Here is a 15,274-nt window from a genome sequence, read left to right on the forward strand (position 1 = left end):
GTCAAATATGAAACATTTCAGTTAGATTTGATATCAAAAAGATCCAATATACTGTACTTCAGCTGGCTCAGGAACTTGTTGATAAAGTGTGTCCATCATCGCTTTTAAAAATGGCATGAAACATAACTTGACAAAGTGTTAAGATGTATTATCAAATCTCCTCTAAAACCTTTATGGAACAATATTTGAATACATTGAAATAGAGGTCAAAGGCATAAGGTTTGATGCTGGCAACATTTTCCTTAAGGAGGCTCAGCTTTCTGAGGTGAGTTTTTCACTTGATTTTTCAATGCTTCCAAAACTATCAATAGTGTTTTTAATCCTGTTGTTGTTCACTCTGAGTGAGGATACAGAGCAATGATGATGATGATGATGATGATGATACTTAAGTAAACATCCTGTGGAGAACCAACATTTTTTTAATTATTTAGCAAACATTCAACTGTCTTCCAATGAAATATACAAACAAATTACATTACAATAGATAAATGTCAACTTTATTAATTCACAAAATGTTTTATCCAGTGGTTATAAAATAGAGCAAAGTTGACATTTTTACATTTAGAACTGTACAACAAAACAAAGACAATACAGAAACAAGAAATCAGTGTAAAACCAATGAAATGCACAAAGAAATAATTAATGAAATGTTAGACATACAAATTGACAATTTAAATATTAATTCATTAGAAAAGTTGGTTTTTGTGTCTGACTGGGTGACATCAGATAAATGTATTAGTTTAAAGAGAAAATATGTGGTAAACAAAGGTTACATTCATAGAGAACTTCATGAAGGACACCTGTGGGCACACCTCAACAAACAGAGACTTTTCATTAGCAGGTCCAAGTGCAAACCTTTGGAGGTGATAAAAAAAAAAAAAAAAAAATATGTTCATACCTCAGAGTACCAAATGAGCTTTTACTAACAGCAGTACAAAGATATACTTACAAGCTTAACAAATATGACAGAAATTTGGAGGAAGTATATGTATCGCCATGAAAAGAAGCTGAGTTACAGGATGTAAAACTCAAAGTTTGACCAGACATGAGTCTAACCCGTACACTTCAAATTAAAACAACAACTATTCAACATCAACAATAAATAACAACATTCTTTCAGTGCAAAACCACACAAACAGGGATGACATTGCAAACCCGAACTGGTGAGTGATGGGGATATGAACCAACTCTTGAACATGAAAACTCGCTCAAACCCAGTCTTTCAAAGCAAACCACTTTAAATGTCTCGTGCAGTTTAGTCACAGGACATAAAAAGCACCCATTATAAAATCCACTTCATCTAATGTATCACTGCATTTAGCTATATGACTTAAAAACAGAACCAATGATAAACTGTTGACAGACATCATGTATGTATGAATGTTTTTGTGAAAGAGAAACAGCAGGTTCTTCGTTTCTCAGCTTTAACAGATCAAACGGCTGGCCTCCTGGCAACGTGGCTTTTATTTAAAGTCATCCTGTCATTCTGACTTTATTTGACCCTGATAAACGTAGTAAGATGAACACAGGAGGAAAAAAGATATTGGTCCTTCATGGAGTCCTTCTGGGCTGCAGAGCTGGCGGTCAACAGCTTCTGAGTAATCAGGTGCTAACAGTCCGTTTGTGTGCATGTGTGCGTGTGTGTGCGTGTGTGTGTTTTTACTATGTCTGGGCGAGCTGAAGCTCCTCCAGTCCATGTTTTCCCAGGTGATACCTGGCCAAGTCTTTCCTGGTCACCAGTCCAATCACCTGCAGAGGGTCACAAACAAACAAAAAAAACCACTACGTCAGAACAACATTTAACAAAATAAATGTGATGGGTAAACATAAAGAAGAGGAAGGAAGCACACGGGGTAACAAAAAACACATACGGGGAAGTGCACAGAAACATCGACACTCTCTTACCCTGTTCTCATCGTCTACTACCACCAGGTGTCTGAGTCCCAGAGCTCTGAACAGCTTGAACACACGAGGCAGAGATGTTTCCTGCAGATAGAATGTTTGGTTGAGTTCATTCATAGAAAACATCACAAACAAAAAGAGAGAAATAAGAATAAAAAGGAGACAAAAGCACAAAGATAAAACCAAAGGTATATCATAAAAAGGAATCCTTGGTAAAGGAAATCTGTCATGAAATCTGGCAGAAGTCGCCTCAACTCTAATTGAAATATATCTGTGTCTGTGTGTCTACTACCTGTGGCACAGTGTAAGGCGTTGGGTTCATGAACTCAGTGAGGTCCATCATACACTCCCTCTCGTCCTGGGAGACGTGGATGCTCTGGATCGGGGGGAAGCGGGGGTAGGCGTCCCTGAAGTCTTTAAGCTGGAGCTTCCTCTGGGTCAGCCGGGACCGGGCCAACTCCATAAACACCTGCCAGGAGAGAGCGGGAACCAGCAGTGATCTACTCTATTTGAATAGTCACAATAAAGTGTCGAAAAAAAAAATCTTCTGCCTCTTGAACGGTCATCACAGCAGCCAACTGATGTTACCTTGTGCTTGAGAAGAACGATGAGCTGAGAGCGGAGGATGAGGCCGCAGAGCTTCGCTGGCTGAGCAGGAGAGATTAAATATAAGTAATAAGTTTCTGTTATTATTGAAGCGCAACTTTAAAGTAAAATCCTTTCTGGTAGAGTGCTATCAACCTACGACACAGTTTTTTTGTTTTGTTTTTTTTAAATGGTGAGTCTACTTTGTTCTGCTTTTCAGTCTAACATTTGATGCTGTGGGTGTCAATTATATTTGTCTTTTTCAAAAGAGTTCTCACTGTACTACCGCTAAAAAGGCCCCTTGACAGACACCAAAACTAGATTTTCTCTTGATGTTTTACATTATAATCAACAGTAGACTCATATGCTAACTTTTTCTGTTGTCTAACTCGATTGCAATTACACTTGAAAAACCTTTTGTCAACTTTGTGTTGACAGGAATAAGCTGTGGTGTTTTACAGTGGATCTACCCTTTAACCCCCAAACAGAGCCCACTCATCCAATCAGACAGTACCTCATCATTATCAGAAACCTGCACGACAACAGGGAAGCCGTTGTGATTGGTCGATGTGTTGCTAAGGACGTCCACGATGGTTCCCACCTTCTCTATTCTGTTCAAACAGGTGACTGGAGAACTCATCACTTCTCTTTGTGAGGGGTTGGGGGTCAAGAGAAGAAGGAGAAGGTCAGTGACAAAAAGGGGAAATGGTCCGACAAGTGATGAGAGGTTACAAAATAAGGAGGGTGAGACAAACTCGAAGGGTTGGATGTGTCACGCGTTACTGAAGAGTCATCCAATAAAAATGACTGTGAATCAGTCATTAACAGGTCAGACAGGACCTACCTGGCAGTCAGCCAGTGGGAGGTGGCAGGAGCATCCCAGTGCAGGAAGGGAACACTCTGCAGCTTGATGTGGACGTCATATAAACCCTAAAGCAGGAAGAGAAGTTAAACCTGTGTCCCAACTCATACTCTATACCTTTGTAGTGTACTAGTTCTACAGTTAGTATGGCATTTCATGCCAACAGGAAATTACACTAGGTGTGCCGTCAGACATCAATCACACGATGACTTTAGACTGACACTCCCAAAGAAAAAAACTAATTTCTAATGATTGTATATGTATTTTTTTGTTTTCCACATCTCTTCTGTGCCTTTTAACACCACCAGCAATAACCGATTTTTCCAGTTGTAAGTAGCTCTTCCATTCACTCAGTGAACAGTACTGTGGCACAACTGTGACCATCAGTATGCATCCTGATGTGTTTGAGTGCATTTATCAAATTGCTGGTGTGACATGAACAAATCCTACAGAGAATGAGTGCGTTAGTATGGACTTGGGACAAAACCACTCCGCCACTGATTGAGGGTTTCTGAACTGTCCACCACTAATACAGCTTATATGTACTTCACATGACTTTTTAGGAGTTTGTTGGCTCCATGCTGTTTTGAATTTTGTGGTGAAATCACTGGTGGAACATCAGCTAAATGGATGCGAGTCTGTTTCCCAGCCTCTTCACTCACCTCCTCAAAGTAGTCACCCACTATCTTGGCAGTCATGAGGACGAGCATGATGGGAAGACCGTACGTGACATTTCCAGTTGCCTCCACCATGATGACAGTCAAACTGAGAGTCATTCTCACAATGCCACCTGTGGAGATCAGCACAATATTACACTCGTTTATTCTGAAAACAGCATATTGCAATCAAAAGGTTGACTTTTTAACGCAATATGAATAAAACGAGGGATCATTTATTGTAAAAAAAAGAAAAATATAAGTTCAAGACTTTGTCATCCTTCACATACAAAGTAGACAGAGAGCAAAGTGTGAGTGAAGATTAAGGGTTGCGGTTACTCACCCAACTGAGCTGCGGCTCCAATCAAGGCATATTTACCAGGGTCAGCCCAGGTCTAATGAGGCACATACATCAAAGTCACACAGCAGGCCTCTTAACATCTGGTGTATTAGTTTAGTTCAAAAATACGATCTCAACTCATCAATTCATTAAAGAAACGAATCCACATTAAATATCTTTTAAACCAATCAAATTGCTAGACAACATCTTTTCACCTATTCTGTCCATGTATTTTTACATCGTAGGTTACATCAATACAGATCACTGATCAGTTTCAAATGTTTCAGTGTTTGCGATTTACGAAATCATTTCTAAAAGAACCTCAAATGTTAAAACATTTCGTAGGCGTATCGAGCATATCTGGTTTCCACAATAGGAACAGAAAGGTGTTGTGCACTGACCGAGTCGGTGGAAGTGATGGAGGCCAGCAGTATTCCACACAGCCTCCCCCAGGCGGCTCCGATGAGGAGGGACGGGATGAAGAGTCCAGCAGACACCGCCAGGCCGTAGGTCCAACACGCCAGGAAGAAATAAGTCAGCGTGAACAAACCCAGCGTGAGAGGGTTGTAGGTTCCTTTAAAACACGGAGGAATGAGAGGTCAGGTTGGTAAATACTGACATTTGGATATTGTGATGTGGTATAAGTTGTCTTTTCCTGGTTTTAAAGACTACAGTGGCGTCATTTTCTTCACGTAGCCGACTTAACAGACATTTAGTTGTTATATCCACATTACTTATGATAATCTATCAAAACTCTCATTGTGTAAATATTTTGTCAAAGCTAACTAGTCACAAAACAACAGCTGGTGCCCGTTCTTGTACGTGTGCGTGGTGTTATGGTATTTAGGATGTTTAGCTTGCTCTCAGGCACAGTTGTACCTGCCGGGTTGTGGAAGAGACTGCGAACACTTCTCTCAGGAGTGTTGAAGAAGGCTGTAGCCATGGAGTTATACTCCCCATCTGCACAGAACAACTGGAAATAGAAACACAGAGAAAATGATAAGGGTGGCACAACAAGAAAAAGGCAAAAAAGGTCATGTCTGACTGTTCTGTCTCGTCTTTGTTGAAGTTTTTATGCGCTTCAAATACAAGGCATTTGGAAAGATATGGATCACTGGAGGGCTGATAGTCATATATTTCTTATTGTTGTGGATCAGTAGCTCAAAGTTCATGAAATGCAAACATGACATCACACGTGACTTCTCCCTTCCAAAATTCCCTCTCTCTCACCAGGAGTAAGAAAAGATGTAAAAAAAAAAAAAAAAACTCTTTTAAAACTAGTTTGCTGTTTATGTAGCATCGGTTATTTAAATCAAAGGCTGCCTCTTATTTGAAGAAGACTTGGCGTCTGCAGTCGTGCTAGCTAGCAGCTCTGTGAGGTTATGCTTAGACACACGGTGCTTTGAACTCATTATTAACTTAGCATGCTAACATGCTGATGTTAAATACATTACACGGTTTACCATGTTCACCAACTTTGTTTCGTGTGCGAGCATGCTAACGTTTCCTACTTAGCACTAAACTTAAATACAATTGAGGCTGATGGGAGGGTTTGTGTACATTTGAACCTGATTTCAGTCTGAATGACTGGACGAAATTTGATGGCAATCCATTCAAACCCCAAATGTTAACCTCACAATAGTGAAAGAGGTCATAAGGATCCATCCCCCGAGTATCATAAATATCCAAACGTCGCACTCCTCCTAGATCCTGCGATAAAATCGTTCTTATGACATAAATGTTGGTTAAATCTTATTGAAATGAAACTGTACTGTCGGGTAAGAAACAGGAAGCATCAAGATTCGCTATGAGAACGGCCCGTTTGATCTGAATCTACGTGCTGATGGAATTGGTTGAATCACACTCTTCAAACACAGTCGATCTTAAAACTGTAACGATGTGGCACTTTTCTTTTGGCACCATTTAACCCAGTTTTAACTTTATTACATGTCATCATCTAAATCAAGGAGGAGGGTGACAACAGCCGAACAAGGTGACACATGTTATAGGTGTGCGTGCGTGCGTGTGTGTGTGCGTGCGTGCGTGCGTGCGTGCGTGTGTGTGTGTGTGTGTGTTGTGTGTGTGTGTGTGTGCGTGTGTGTGTACCTGCAGTGGGTACTCCTCTTTGGAATCTGGCCCCAGCGGCTGACAGTCATCGGAGAAGTAGATCATGGTGAATGACACTGTCGCGGTCACCGCAGCAACCAACATGGCCTCCATCACTTGCAGACATGGCCGATGAACATATCTAACACACGCGCGCACACATCGGATAGTATTAAAGTTGGTACATTTCCTTACTGTTGCTTCTAATCAAGCGTGCCCTGCAGGTATGTTGACATTATGTAGGCTGAGTGCGGTAAAAACAACCGAGAGGAAAACAAAGCGTTGCTGCCAAATCTGCTCTCGTGTGTCTTCAGGCGATCAGATTAGAAATGTCAAGTGGAATTACCGTTATGCAAAGGGTACTGAATACAGACTTCCTTCTCACTCACTGTCTAGAAACACGACCGCATTCTAACCTTCTGACAAAATCTTTTCTTTTGTTTTACAAAGGTAGACTTTAACAATGTTACAGTCACGTGTTTTTACGTATGCTTATCTCTTTCTACGTACAATACCGAGTATGATGAAACTCATAACCTTAAATGTCTCAGATATAATATCTGCCTTACTACACAAATTATGTGAATGTATAGTCCGACATAAGCTAATGATCACTAAAATGACTAAACGTAGACATATTAGTCTTAATTTATATCTCCCTTACTTCCCAAACACAGGTTCACTCCATGTTTGGGACTTTTTGCAACTTGCAGGGGAACTTTGCAACTCTTTATTATTTTTCTAATAAATGTTTGTTTGAATTTATTGAAGGTCCATGTTCATACAAGAGAACTGACATTGTCAGGGTTTTTTTTTAATACTTTGATTGTGAGTCAGTCTGTTATTAAAGTTAACTAGTTGAACTGTTGAGCTGACTTGTCAGACTGTAATTCCTTCTCACTTACATATTATAAACTATTATAACACAGCTGATCAAACAAACTTTTACAAAATTATTAAAGTATCTTGCCATATTATTGTCATTAAGCAATGTATACCGTGTATATACTGCAGCCTCTAGCTCCAGACCAGGAAGCAGGAAGCGCAGGTAGAAGTTTCCTCCCAGTGATTATCCCCGTTCTGACACTCAAACTATTTTTACACACTTCAATGACAAGATGCTGATATTCTGAGAAAGATTTTTAAAATGCTTTTTTTAAAACTTCCTTGTGTTGCACCGCACCCAGTCTCTGACAGCAGAACCTTCATTCTTCCATGTGTTGTTTTGTTGGCACACTAAACATATAAAGCAGCTCTTCATACGTGACCTGAACCTTTGTTTATAACCGGTTTATGTTTTATATTTAGAAGCATTTGATCCCTTTTTAAACTTTACCTGATCCTGAAGATGGTCAGCCAGTAGTTGAGGACATTGAAGAGAGCTCCCAACAATCCACCTGCACAGGAAATGGATGGACAACAGAAGATGAGCACACATGGGCTGTCATATTGAGATTATAGAAAGAAAATAGAAAAACAAAGTTCTTCTAACGATACAACAACACAGAAACAAAATCAAATGTTGTTTTGGAATTATGTGAAACTACAACATTATTCATGGCCTCAACACATATATGCTGGAGTGCAGTGCTTAATTCCAGAAACATGAAACAGTTTTTACCTATAGCTCCTACAGCGATGAACAAGGGAATCTCGTAGAGAGTATAGGTAATACTCTGGAATAAGAACAAAATCACACATCAACTTTTACGTTCACGAAACAAAACAAAGTAAAGCTGGATAAATATAATATGTATAAGTTCCTCACGCCACTCTCAAAACTTCCAAAGTTAATGAGACCAGGGTTGGAAAGGTCTCCTGGTTTCTTGTGATAAATACTGAGGAAGAAGTTCAGAGTGAAGGTGGAGATCATGGAGGCAAAGAACTGAGAGACGATGAGAAAAGAAGAGAGGGGAGAGGAGAAAAAAAAAAAAAAAAAAAGTTAGGTAGAGCAGTGAATGCAAAAACATTTCCAAAACTTATGTCTTGCTCTCTTTTATTAGTTTTCTGGATGTAACACCTTTGATTTGATTGACTCCATTATATCCTCATTAATTGTATGTATATTATGGTGGTGGCTCACATACAGAAGAACCGCATGACTTACTATCCTCCATGTCAGCATCTGGTTCCAGAAGGAAGCTCCCTCCTCTAGAGAGAACAAAACGCCGCCTGTCGACCGAAGACAGAAAATCACACTGAAGAACAGCAGCGGCAACAAAATAAATCATCTGACACACTTATGTCATATTTATCCCCAGTTAGCAGACAGAATCACACTGCATCCTCCACGCAGTAGGAGGTGAACACTTATTGTGGTAAACAAAAGTTTACCCCCCCCCAATAACTCTATTCTCACAACAAGCAGGGTCAAGTATGTCAGCTGATGGCAGTCGGTATAACAAGGCTTAGAATTGTTTATTGTTATTATCTCACTTATTCCCCATTTCTAACAATAAAACTGATTAAAATGAATGTGACCTGAACAGTCAGCATGAAGCTGACCAATAGACATTACAAATTAATTAGTTCAAATTGTTGCTAAAATTGGCACTTGGCCATTATGAGCTTAACACAACACTTGTAATCCCTTCTAATGCCGCTTTCTGAGGAAAATAGGTTCGATGCTTTACGCCAAAAAAAAAACCCTGCAGATGCCCCTGTTGATGCTAACCTGCATGTATGTTCTTTTAGCAGTATCCAATGAGGTTTGTCTGTCTCTCAATCTATAGGGTTGAGAGATTCTTTGCTTTTAGTTTGGACATGCAGCTCTACTGTTGTACTGCTGGTTTCACAGCAGGTCAACAGCCCGTACAGCGAAAGCAGATTAATAGCAAAGCCCGTTTTATACTGCACTTGGCTCGGGTGGCTGTTGTTTTTTACCAACTGGTGCTCCAAAAGCAGCAGAAACTCCCGCAGCAGCTCCGGCAGAAACAAAGTCCCTTTTTTCGGTGTCTCTCCGGAAATATTCAAATATCTACAAACAAACACACACACTTATATTACTAATCATTCTTATTCTCAAATACGAATCATTCTAAAACAACTCAATAATATGTAACCTCACTTAACCAAATAAAAATGTCATTTCAAATTAAGGAAAGCTCCCTGCTGCAGTTTACATTGTGTGTTTGTAACAAAGTCTGTAGAAACTCACTACACACACACACACACACACATGCACACACACACCTTAAAGTCTCTCTTTAAAGAGGTGCTCCTGCCCTGTGAGACTCCTGCAGCCACAACAGCACCAGAGTGAATCATGGGACCTTCCTGTGGAATTGTGGGTAAACAGAGAGAACAAGTTCGTACATTATTTTTGCCAAGAATAAAAAAAAAATTAAAAAAAAAAAACCTGCACTTACATAATCTTGCATCATATAACGTCATGCTTACTTTGAATAATCCAGATCTGACAAAAGCTGATCTGAATTATGCATTTCATATTTTTATGAATGAAAAACTATAGAGTTGATCATGTTTACCTTCCCGACAGCGAGACCGCCAACCACAGAGCAGATAACACCGCACACTTTCACCACCAGTGTCTTTGGAGAAACACACAAAACACACAAAACGTAAAGATATGAAGGTCCTTCCGGTTCACAAAGGCTGTTTCAAGTACATCCATTAACGTGTGATTTTTGTGTGCCTGTACCTTGAGTCGCACCACCCTGGGAATCTTCACTCCATTTAGGTAACATTTTATCTGAGGAATACCACTTCCTGCTGCTATGGGCTGCATGAGAAAGCAGGAGGGGGAGTTATATCATAGATGACAAGACGAATGGTGGAAAAGATAGTGATTGAAAGTATTTATTATTACAGGAGAAATACCTTCATAATAAAACCTTGCAAAGACTAACAGATACACTTCTGGGAATAAAAAAAAAATTTCCCCACAAAACCTCAGCTGTTCTTTCACACGAGCAGCTAATACAACTGTGGCTAACCAAATTGGCAGAAACCAAGAAGCACATTCATCTTTACACATTGTCATCGCTCTACACAGCTGGGAGTAACCTCTGGGAAGACACGCTATTTCCAAGATAATTTTCACTTCCACAGTAGTTTGTAAGGTTTGTAACTGAAGACGACACCCAACGAAACAGCTATCGTGGCATACTTCTTCAAAATTCACGTTCACACGGAGGAATGTAATTAAACGCACATAAAAGAGGAAGAACAACAAAATTGTGCTCCCAAACCAAAAGTCACGATAATTATGAAATGTTTTAAATATTTCTGCTTTCATCCTTACCTCAAAGAACGCAACTATGATGGCGCCCACCATGACAAAGGCGGAGTTGAGAACAGCCCAGAGGGTCAGAGAGATAGACAGGCCGCCCACCTCCGTAAACTTTTCTATGTCTGTGAAGGTTCAGAGTCAAGGAATTCTTTTGACTTCTAATCACGCTCTGATTGGAAGGATGAATAACTATCATTCACTTACAGATAGGCCAAAATGTGAGTATATTCAAACAACTTGCATAATAAAAATTACTTTTCTACGTAACCAAAATGTTCTGGTAAACATTTAAGGGCATAAATAAATTATTTTGAACTTAATACAGCCCAAGAAGTGTGTACAGTGCAAGATGAATAAAGAAAAAGACTTCCACAATGGAAAAGGAGGGGAATGTTAAAAAAAAAAACACCACCCTCACTTTTATGTTTTATACTTGAGGATGCAGTGTGATGTATTCCTTCTCTGCACTCCCCTACAGTAAAGCTCAGCCACCTGGTGCTAACATGGTGGTCTGAGAAGGTGTTTTTGTATAGAAACCTTCAGGATACTCTCTTTAACCAATTGATATTTGAACCCAGCCAGCTGCTCCACCACGATGTCAATAAAACAGGCGATGAGGCCGGTCAGAAAGCCGATGAGACCGCAGACCACCCAGCGGCTGATCTCCAGACAGCGGAAACCCTAAAGACACAGTGTGCAAGAAGGGAAGGGAGAGGAAGACAAGTGATGCAAGGAAAAGTAGGGCAAGATGAAACAAACAACAGTGGAGTGATAAGAGAGTAAGAGCAGAGTAAGAGAAGGAAAATACATCCAATCATATAGTGTAAATCAAGAAGGCTCACCATGTAGCTCATCCTTCTTTCCTCTTCAAGAAACAGCTGGTTCTCCATGTTATCATAGTCCAGACTCTGGAAACACACACACACACACACACACACACACACACACAATAAAACATTAAACATATCCTGTGAAATCAAATAAATATGTAAAATAAAGATACAGCAGATGTAATCCTGCTACGGGGGTCAGAAACAAGCTTTAAACTTCATGATGAGCAGAGATCATGAAAATGTGACAAATTTTGATGTGCAAATACTTTTTTGGTTCAAATTATGCAACGTCAGAGGAAACCAACAAACAAGCATCTTAAAAAGATTATTGCTCTTTTTGTTGCCAACCTTTTTTGAATTTCATGGCCTGAAATTAGTTTTTCTACAGTTTACCAGATTCCTTTCACTGATTGGCCGTTCCTTTATTCAAGCATAACAGTTTTGAGTACCACCACTGTAACCAGAAGAAATTTACACATCCTACTCACAGGGCTTTAATTTAAAACAATCTAAGTGTAATCCAGATTTTCCAGAATCAGCGGAGTGATTTTACCTCAAATTTAAGTGACAGGAGTTTCTCATTGTGTGGGATCTCTTTGGGCCGCCCCCTGAGGGAGTCCTGTGGGGACAAACACATCAAATCAGAGGTCACCACATCAACACTGACCCTTTGACCATTGACCCGAGTCATGTGGGGGACAGCAGGGATCTAAAAACTAAGTTACTGACAGAAATATAACAGCAGAGAGTGCAGCACTTATTCTCATACATTTTGCAACAATACATGAAAGAAGCCAAAAGAGAAGCCAGGTTGGTTGAACAGACTTTATCTAACAAACTGGTGCATTAATGAAGTGGCTGATAGAAGATACAGTGACTGTGGAAAAAAAGGCAGCAGCGTGTCCTCCACAACATTCAGTATAAACATCTTTCAAACATAACCACAGCTTGTTGGTATGCAGCCTTTCAATACAGACTATTGAGTGTTGGAGGAAACGCTGGTCCACGTGAGCCGAGCGTGCACAGACACCAGCCAACTACAGTAAATCCAAAAGTACTCCATTTCACATGCAATGTTAAGTGTGCCTCTGTACAGCTACACAAACAGCAGCAGCTCAATGAAGACACTTACATACACACTGGAAATAAAGGTTTGTTTACAAGGATAAAGTAAATCACACGTGTGTGGCGTCACATTCCCATCAGCCAGTGAAACACACAAGAAAGAGATGTGACGTCCCATCAAGAGAGGACCAAACAGTCTCAAGCATCAGTGGTATGGTCCTGTACTGTGATTCCAGCCTGAAGCTTTTGTTTCCCTCCTTTCGTCACAGTTTGCATCTTAAATAATGAATTTAACCAACTTGTGATTTCGTCATGTCTATGAGAGTCTGTCTGTGAGTGTTTCTTTGCCCGATTGCAAGTATGCTGAGTCCTACAAATTTTATAAACCCGATTTAAGCTAATTTGTCCTCATTTGTACTTTTAGGTTTCACGTGTAGTGCTTTTTTACTTTACTGTAAACTGGAGGAGTTTTGTGAAGGTCTTGTATAAAGTGCCTGTTGCTCTAAACTTTATCAACAGCATTACTTGTATTAATTCTTCATTTGAAACGAATCGTCACAGTGGAAACCATCAGACAGTTTCCCCAGCACGTGCTTCTCATGTACACTGGATGAGTCAACCGTCACTGAGCCGTTTTGGTCAACTAGCAAGTCATTTCAATGTCAGATATCCAAGATTAGGCTTCAGACACCTTTAAAGGGAAGCAGCAGAGATGAGTACAACACTGTCTGGACCATTAACTTTATCTCAGGCGGCATCTCACGAATCCAGCCTGGATCTACACACCAGTGCACGAGGCTGAATCCCATCAAACACGTGAGAATTCCTTTTCATTGATTTGGACGTGGGAAGGTGCACTATTAATCGAGTCGAAGAGGCTAAAAAAAAAAAGTTCTACTAATGAAGTGATGACTTGAATGATAAGAGCAGCAGACACAAAGAGAAAGCGATGACGTTTGGAGCTCAAACTTTACCTCATCTGCCGCCATCTCCTCTTCCAAATCCACCGTGCTGAGTCTGCCTATTTGAAATATACTGCTTCCTCCAGACAGCTACAAACAGCACAGACAGTAACAGATATATATACATATATATTACATAAATATATATATATGTGTATATATATATATATATATATATATATATATATATATATACACATATATATATATATATAGCAACTTCCAGGCTGATGTGTTAACATGAAACAGATCTTGGTTTCCAGCTAAATGCAATAAGTCCCAAAAGTAAACTTGGGCTGCATATGGACACAACCCTCTTCTGACAACTTGATGAAACCTTAATCAAGCAGAAATACTGAAGTTCATTAGGACATTTGCATGGAGTGAAAGTTATTGTATATGTCACTAATGTTTTTAGAGTGAAAGTAACTATCAACCTTTTATATATGGCATAACCGCAGTGAATTATAAAGACTGACAGGATTGATTTTGTGATGTGCATTTCATCTACTTCCACCTTTAGTCCTGATGTACAGAAACTAACTGACCTGGCAGCGGCAACAAAAGGATTAAAAGGGAAGCTGGATTTCAGTGTACTTTTATATTAGCTGCACTTCACTATGACATACAGCAGGTTGTATAAATTACAACATCATATGACCTTGTCATTCATTATGCAAGACTATTCTGCCAACACCTCTAAAAAAAAAACAATCTTGTACCTGTATTAAAGTGTACCATACCTGTCACAGACTACATGTAAACACATGTAATCTAATTATGTCTTCCGGTTTCAAATATGCTTGTACATAATGGAAGTAACGAGCTGCCTCCGAGCTCTCTGTAATCTGATTATTCACCGAGATAACTGCTTCCTGTATAAAATGTGATTAAATCCAATTTAATTACTTTCTTACGGTTACATTCAGTCAAGCAAAGATTTGTTATTGCATCTAATTCCCAACAGCAAACAAGCCATAACGCGTGAAAACAAACACACCCAAAATGAACGCTGTGGATGCGGCAATGGATTAATAAAAAAATAAAAATAAAAAAATCCTCGCAAACCTTCATGCAGCGTTTAAAACACACACGACTCAACGGAAACTTATACAGCGGTTAATCAAACATGACATCTTCTTTCAGCCGCAGATGTTTCCAGCTGTTGTGGTAACTTAGCCGCCGTGCTAACTGTACCTGTCTGGAGGGTCTGGGCTGCTCGGAGCCGTTCAGCAGCGGCGTGCCCTCCCCGGTTGCCCCGGACTCGTCGCCTCGGCTGGACCACGACACTTTCTTGGTGATGTTCGCCATGCTCGCCCCGGTAGCGTGCCGCTGAAAAAATGTTCCGAGAACTCACTTCATTAAATGCAGCTGAAGCGGGCTAGCTGCTGTTATTCTTCCTCATCTCCCCATGATCGTTCCTGCAACTCGTGACGCCCGGTAAGGGTCGCGCGCAGGGCCAAAAAAAATAGTTGACATGCGCGTTTGGACGACGGGATTTCTAGTTTTACTTCTGGGTGCTGAACCGGTGCTAGAAAGGCTCCTGCCCACCAGGGACAGAGGAAGGATGCAGATCATTTACTTTAGTAAAAGTAGCTGTACTAACATACGACAAAATAAATAATAATATTACAAGTAAACATCCATAATTGAACACTTCTGTTGAGCACATAAAATGATTAGCAGCCCTATTTAAGGTTATCATGATTCA

The 15,274-nt window shown here is 40.0% G+C and overlaps 1 protein-coding gene across 2 annotated transcripts; it reads right to left on the bottom strand.

Moving 5' to 3' along the window:
• Positions 1-401: 401 nt before the first annotated feature.
• clcn7 (chloride channel 7) lies at positions 402-14,997 on the bottom strand. 2 transcript variants are annotated; one of them, XM_069149682.1, is made up of 25 exons: positions 14,761-14,997; positions 13,576-13,653; positions 12,090-12,155; positions 11,546-11,611; positions 11,252-11,384; positions 10,716-10,825; positions 10,113-10,193; positions 9,940-10,002; positions 9,644-9,727; positions 9,335-9,428; positions 8,559-8,623; positions 8,220-8,336; positions 8,073-8,127; positions 7,788-7,848; positions 6,452-6,593; positions 5,225-5,318; positions 4,747-4,919; positions 4,349-4,400; positions 4,012-4,139; positions 3,332-3,417; positions 3,002-3,134; positions 2,491-2,550; positions 2,195-2,371; positions 1,906-1,986; positions 402-1,749 (listed from the first exon to the last, which is right to left on the bottom strand). In XM_069149682.1, the coding sequence occupies exons 1-25, from the start codon at positions 14,872-14,874 to the stop codon at positions 1,663-1,665; spliced, it is 2,400 nt and encodes a 799-aa protein (XP_069005783.1). In that variant the 5' UTR covers positions 14,875-14,997; the 3' UTR covers positions 402-1,662. The 2 variants fall into 2 exon arrangements, with proteins under 2 accessions (XP_069005783.1, XP_069005784.1); XM_069149683.1 differs by lacking the exon at positions 13,576-13,653.
• Between the last annotated feature and the right edge of the window lie 277 nt (positions 14,998-15,274).

Source organism: Embiotoca jacksoni, unplaced genomic scaffold, assembly GCF_022577435.1.
Source record: "Embiotoca jacksoni isolate LCO1_2020_lvr unplaced genomic scaffold, fEmbJac1.0.p SCAF_15, whole genome shotgun sequence".
Taxonomy (NCBI): domain Eukaryota; kingdom Metazoa; phylum Chordata; class Actinopteri; family Embiotocidae; genus Embiotoca; species Embiotoca jacksoni.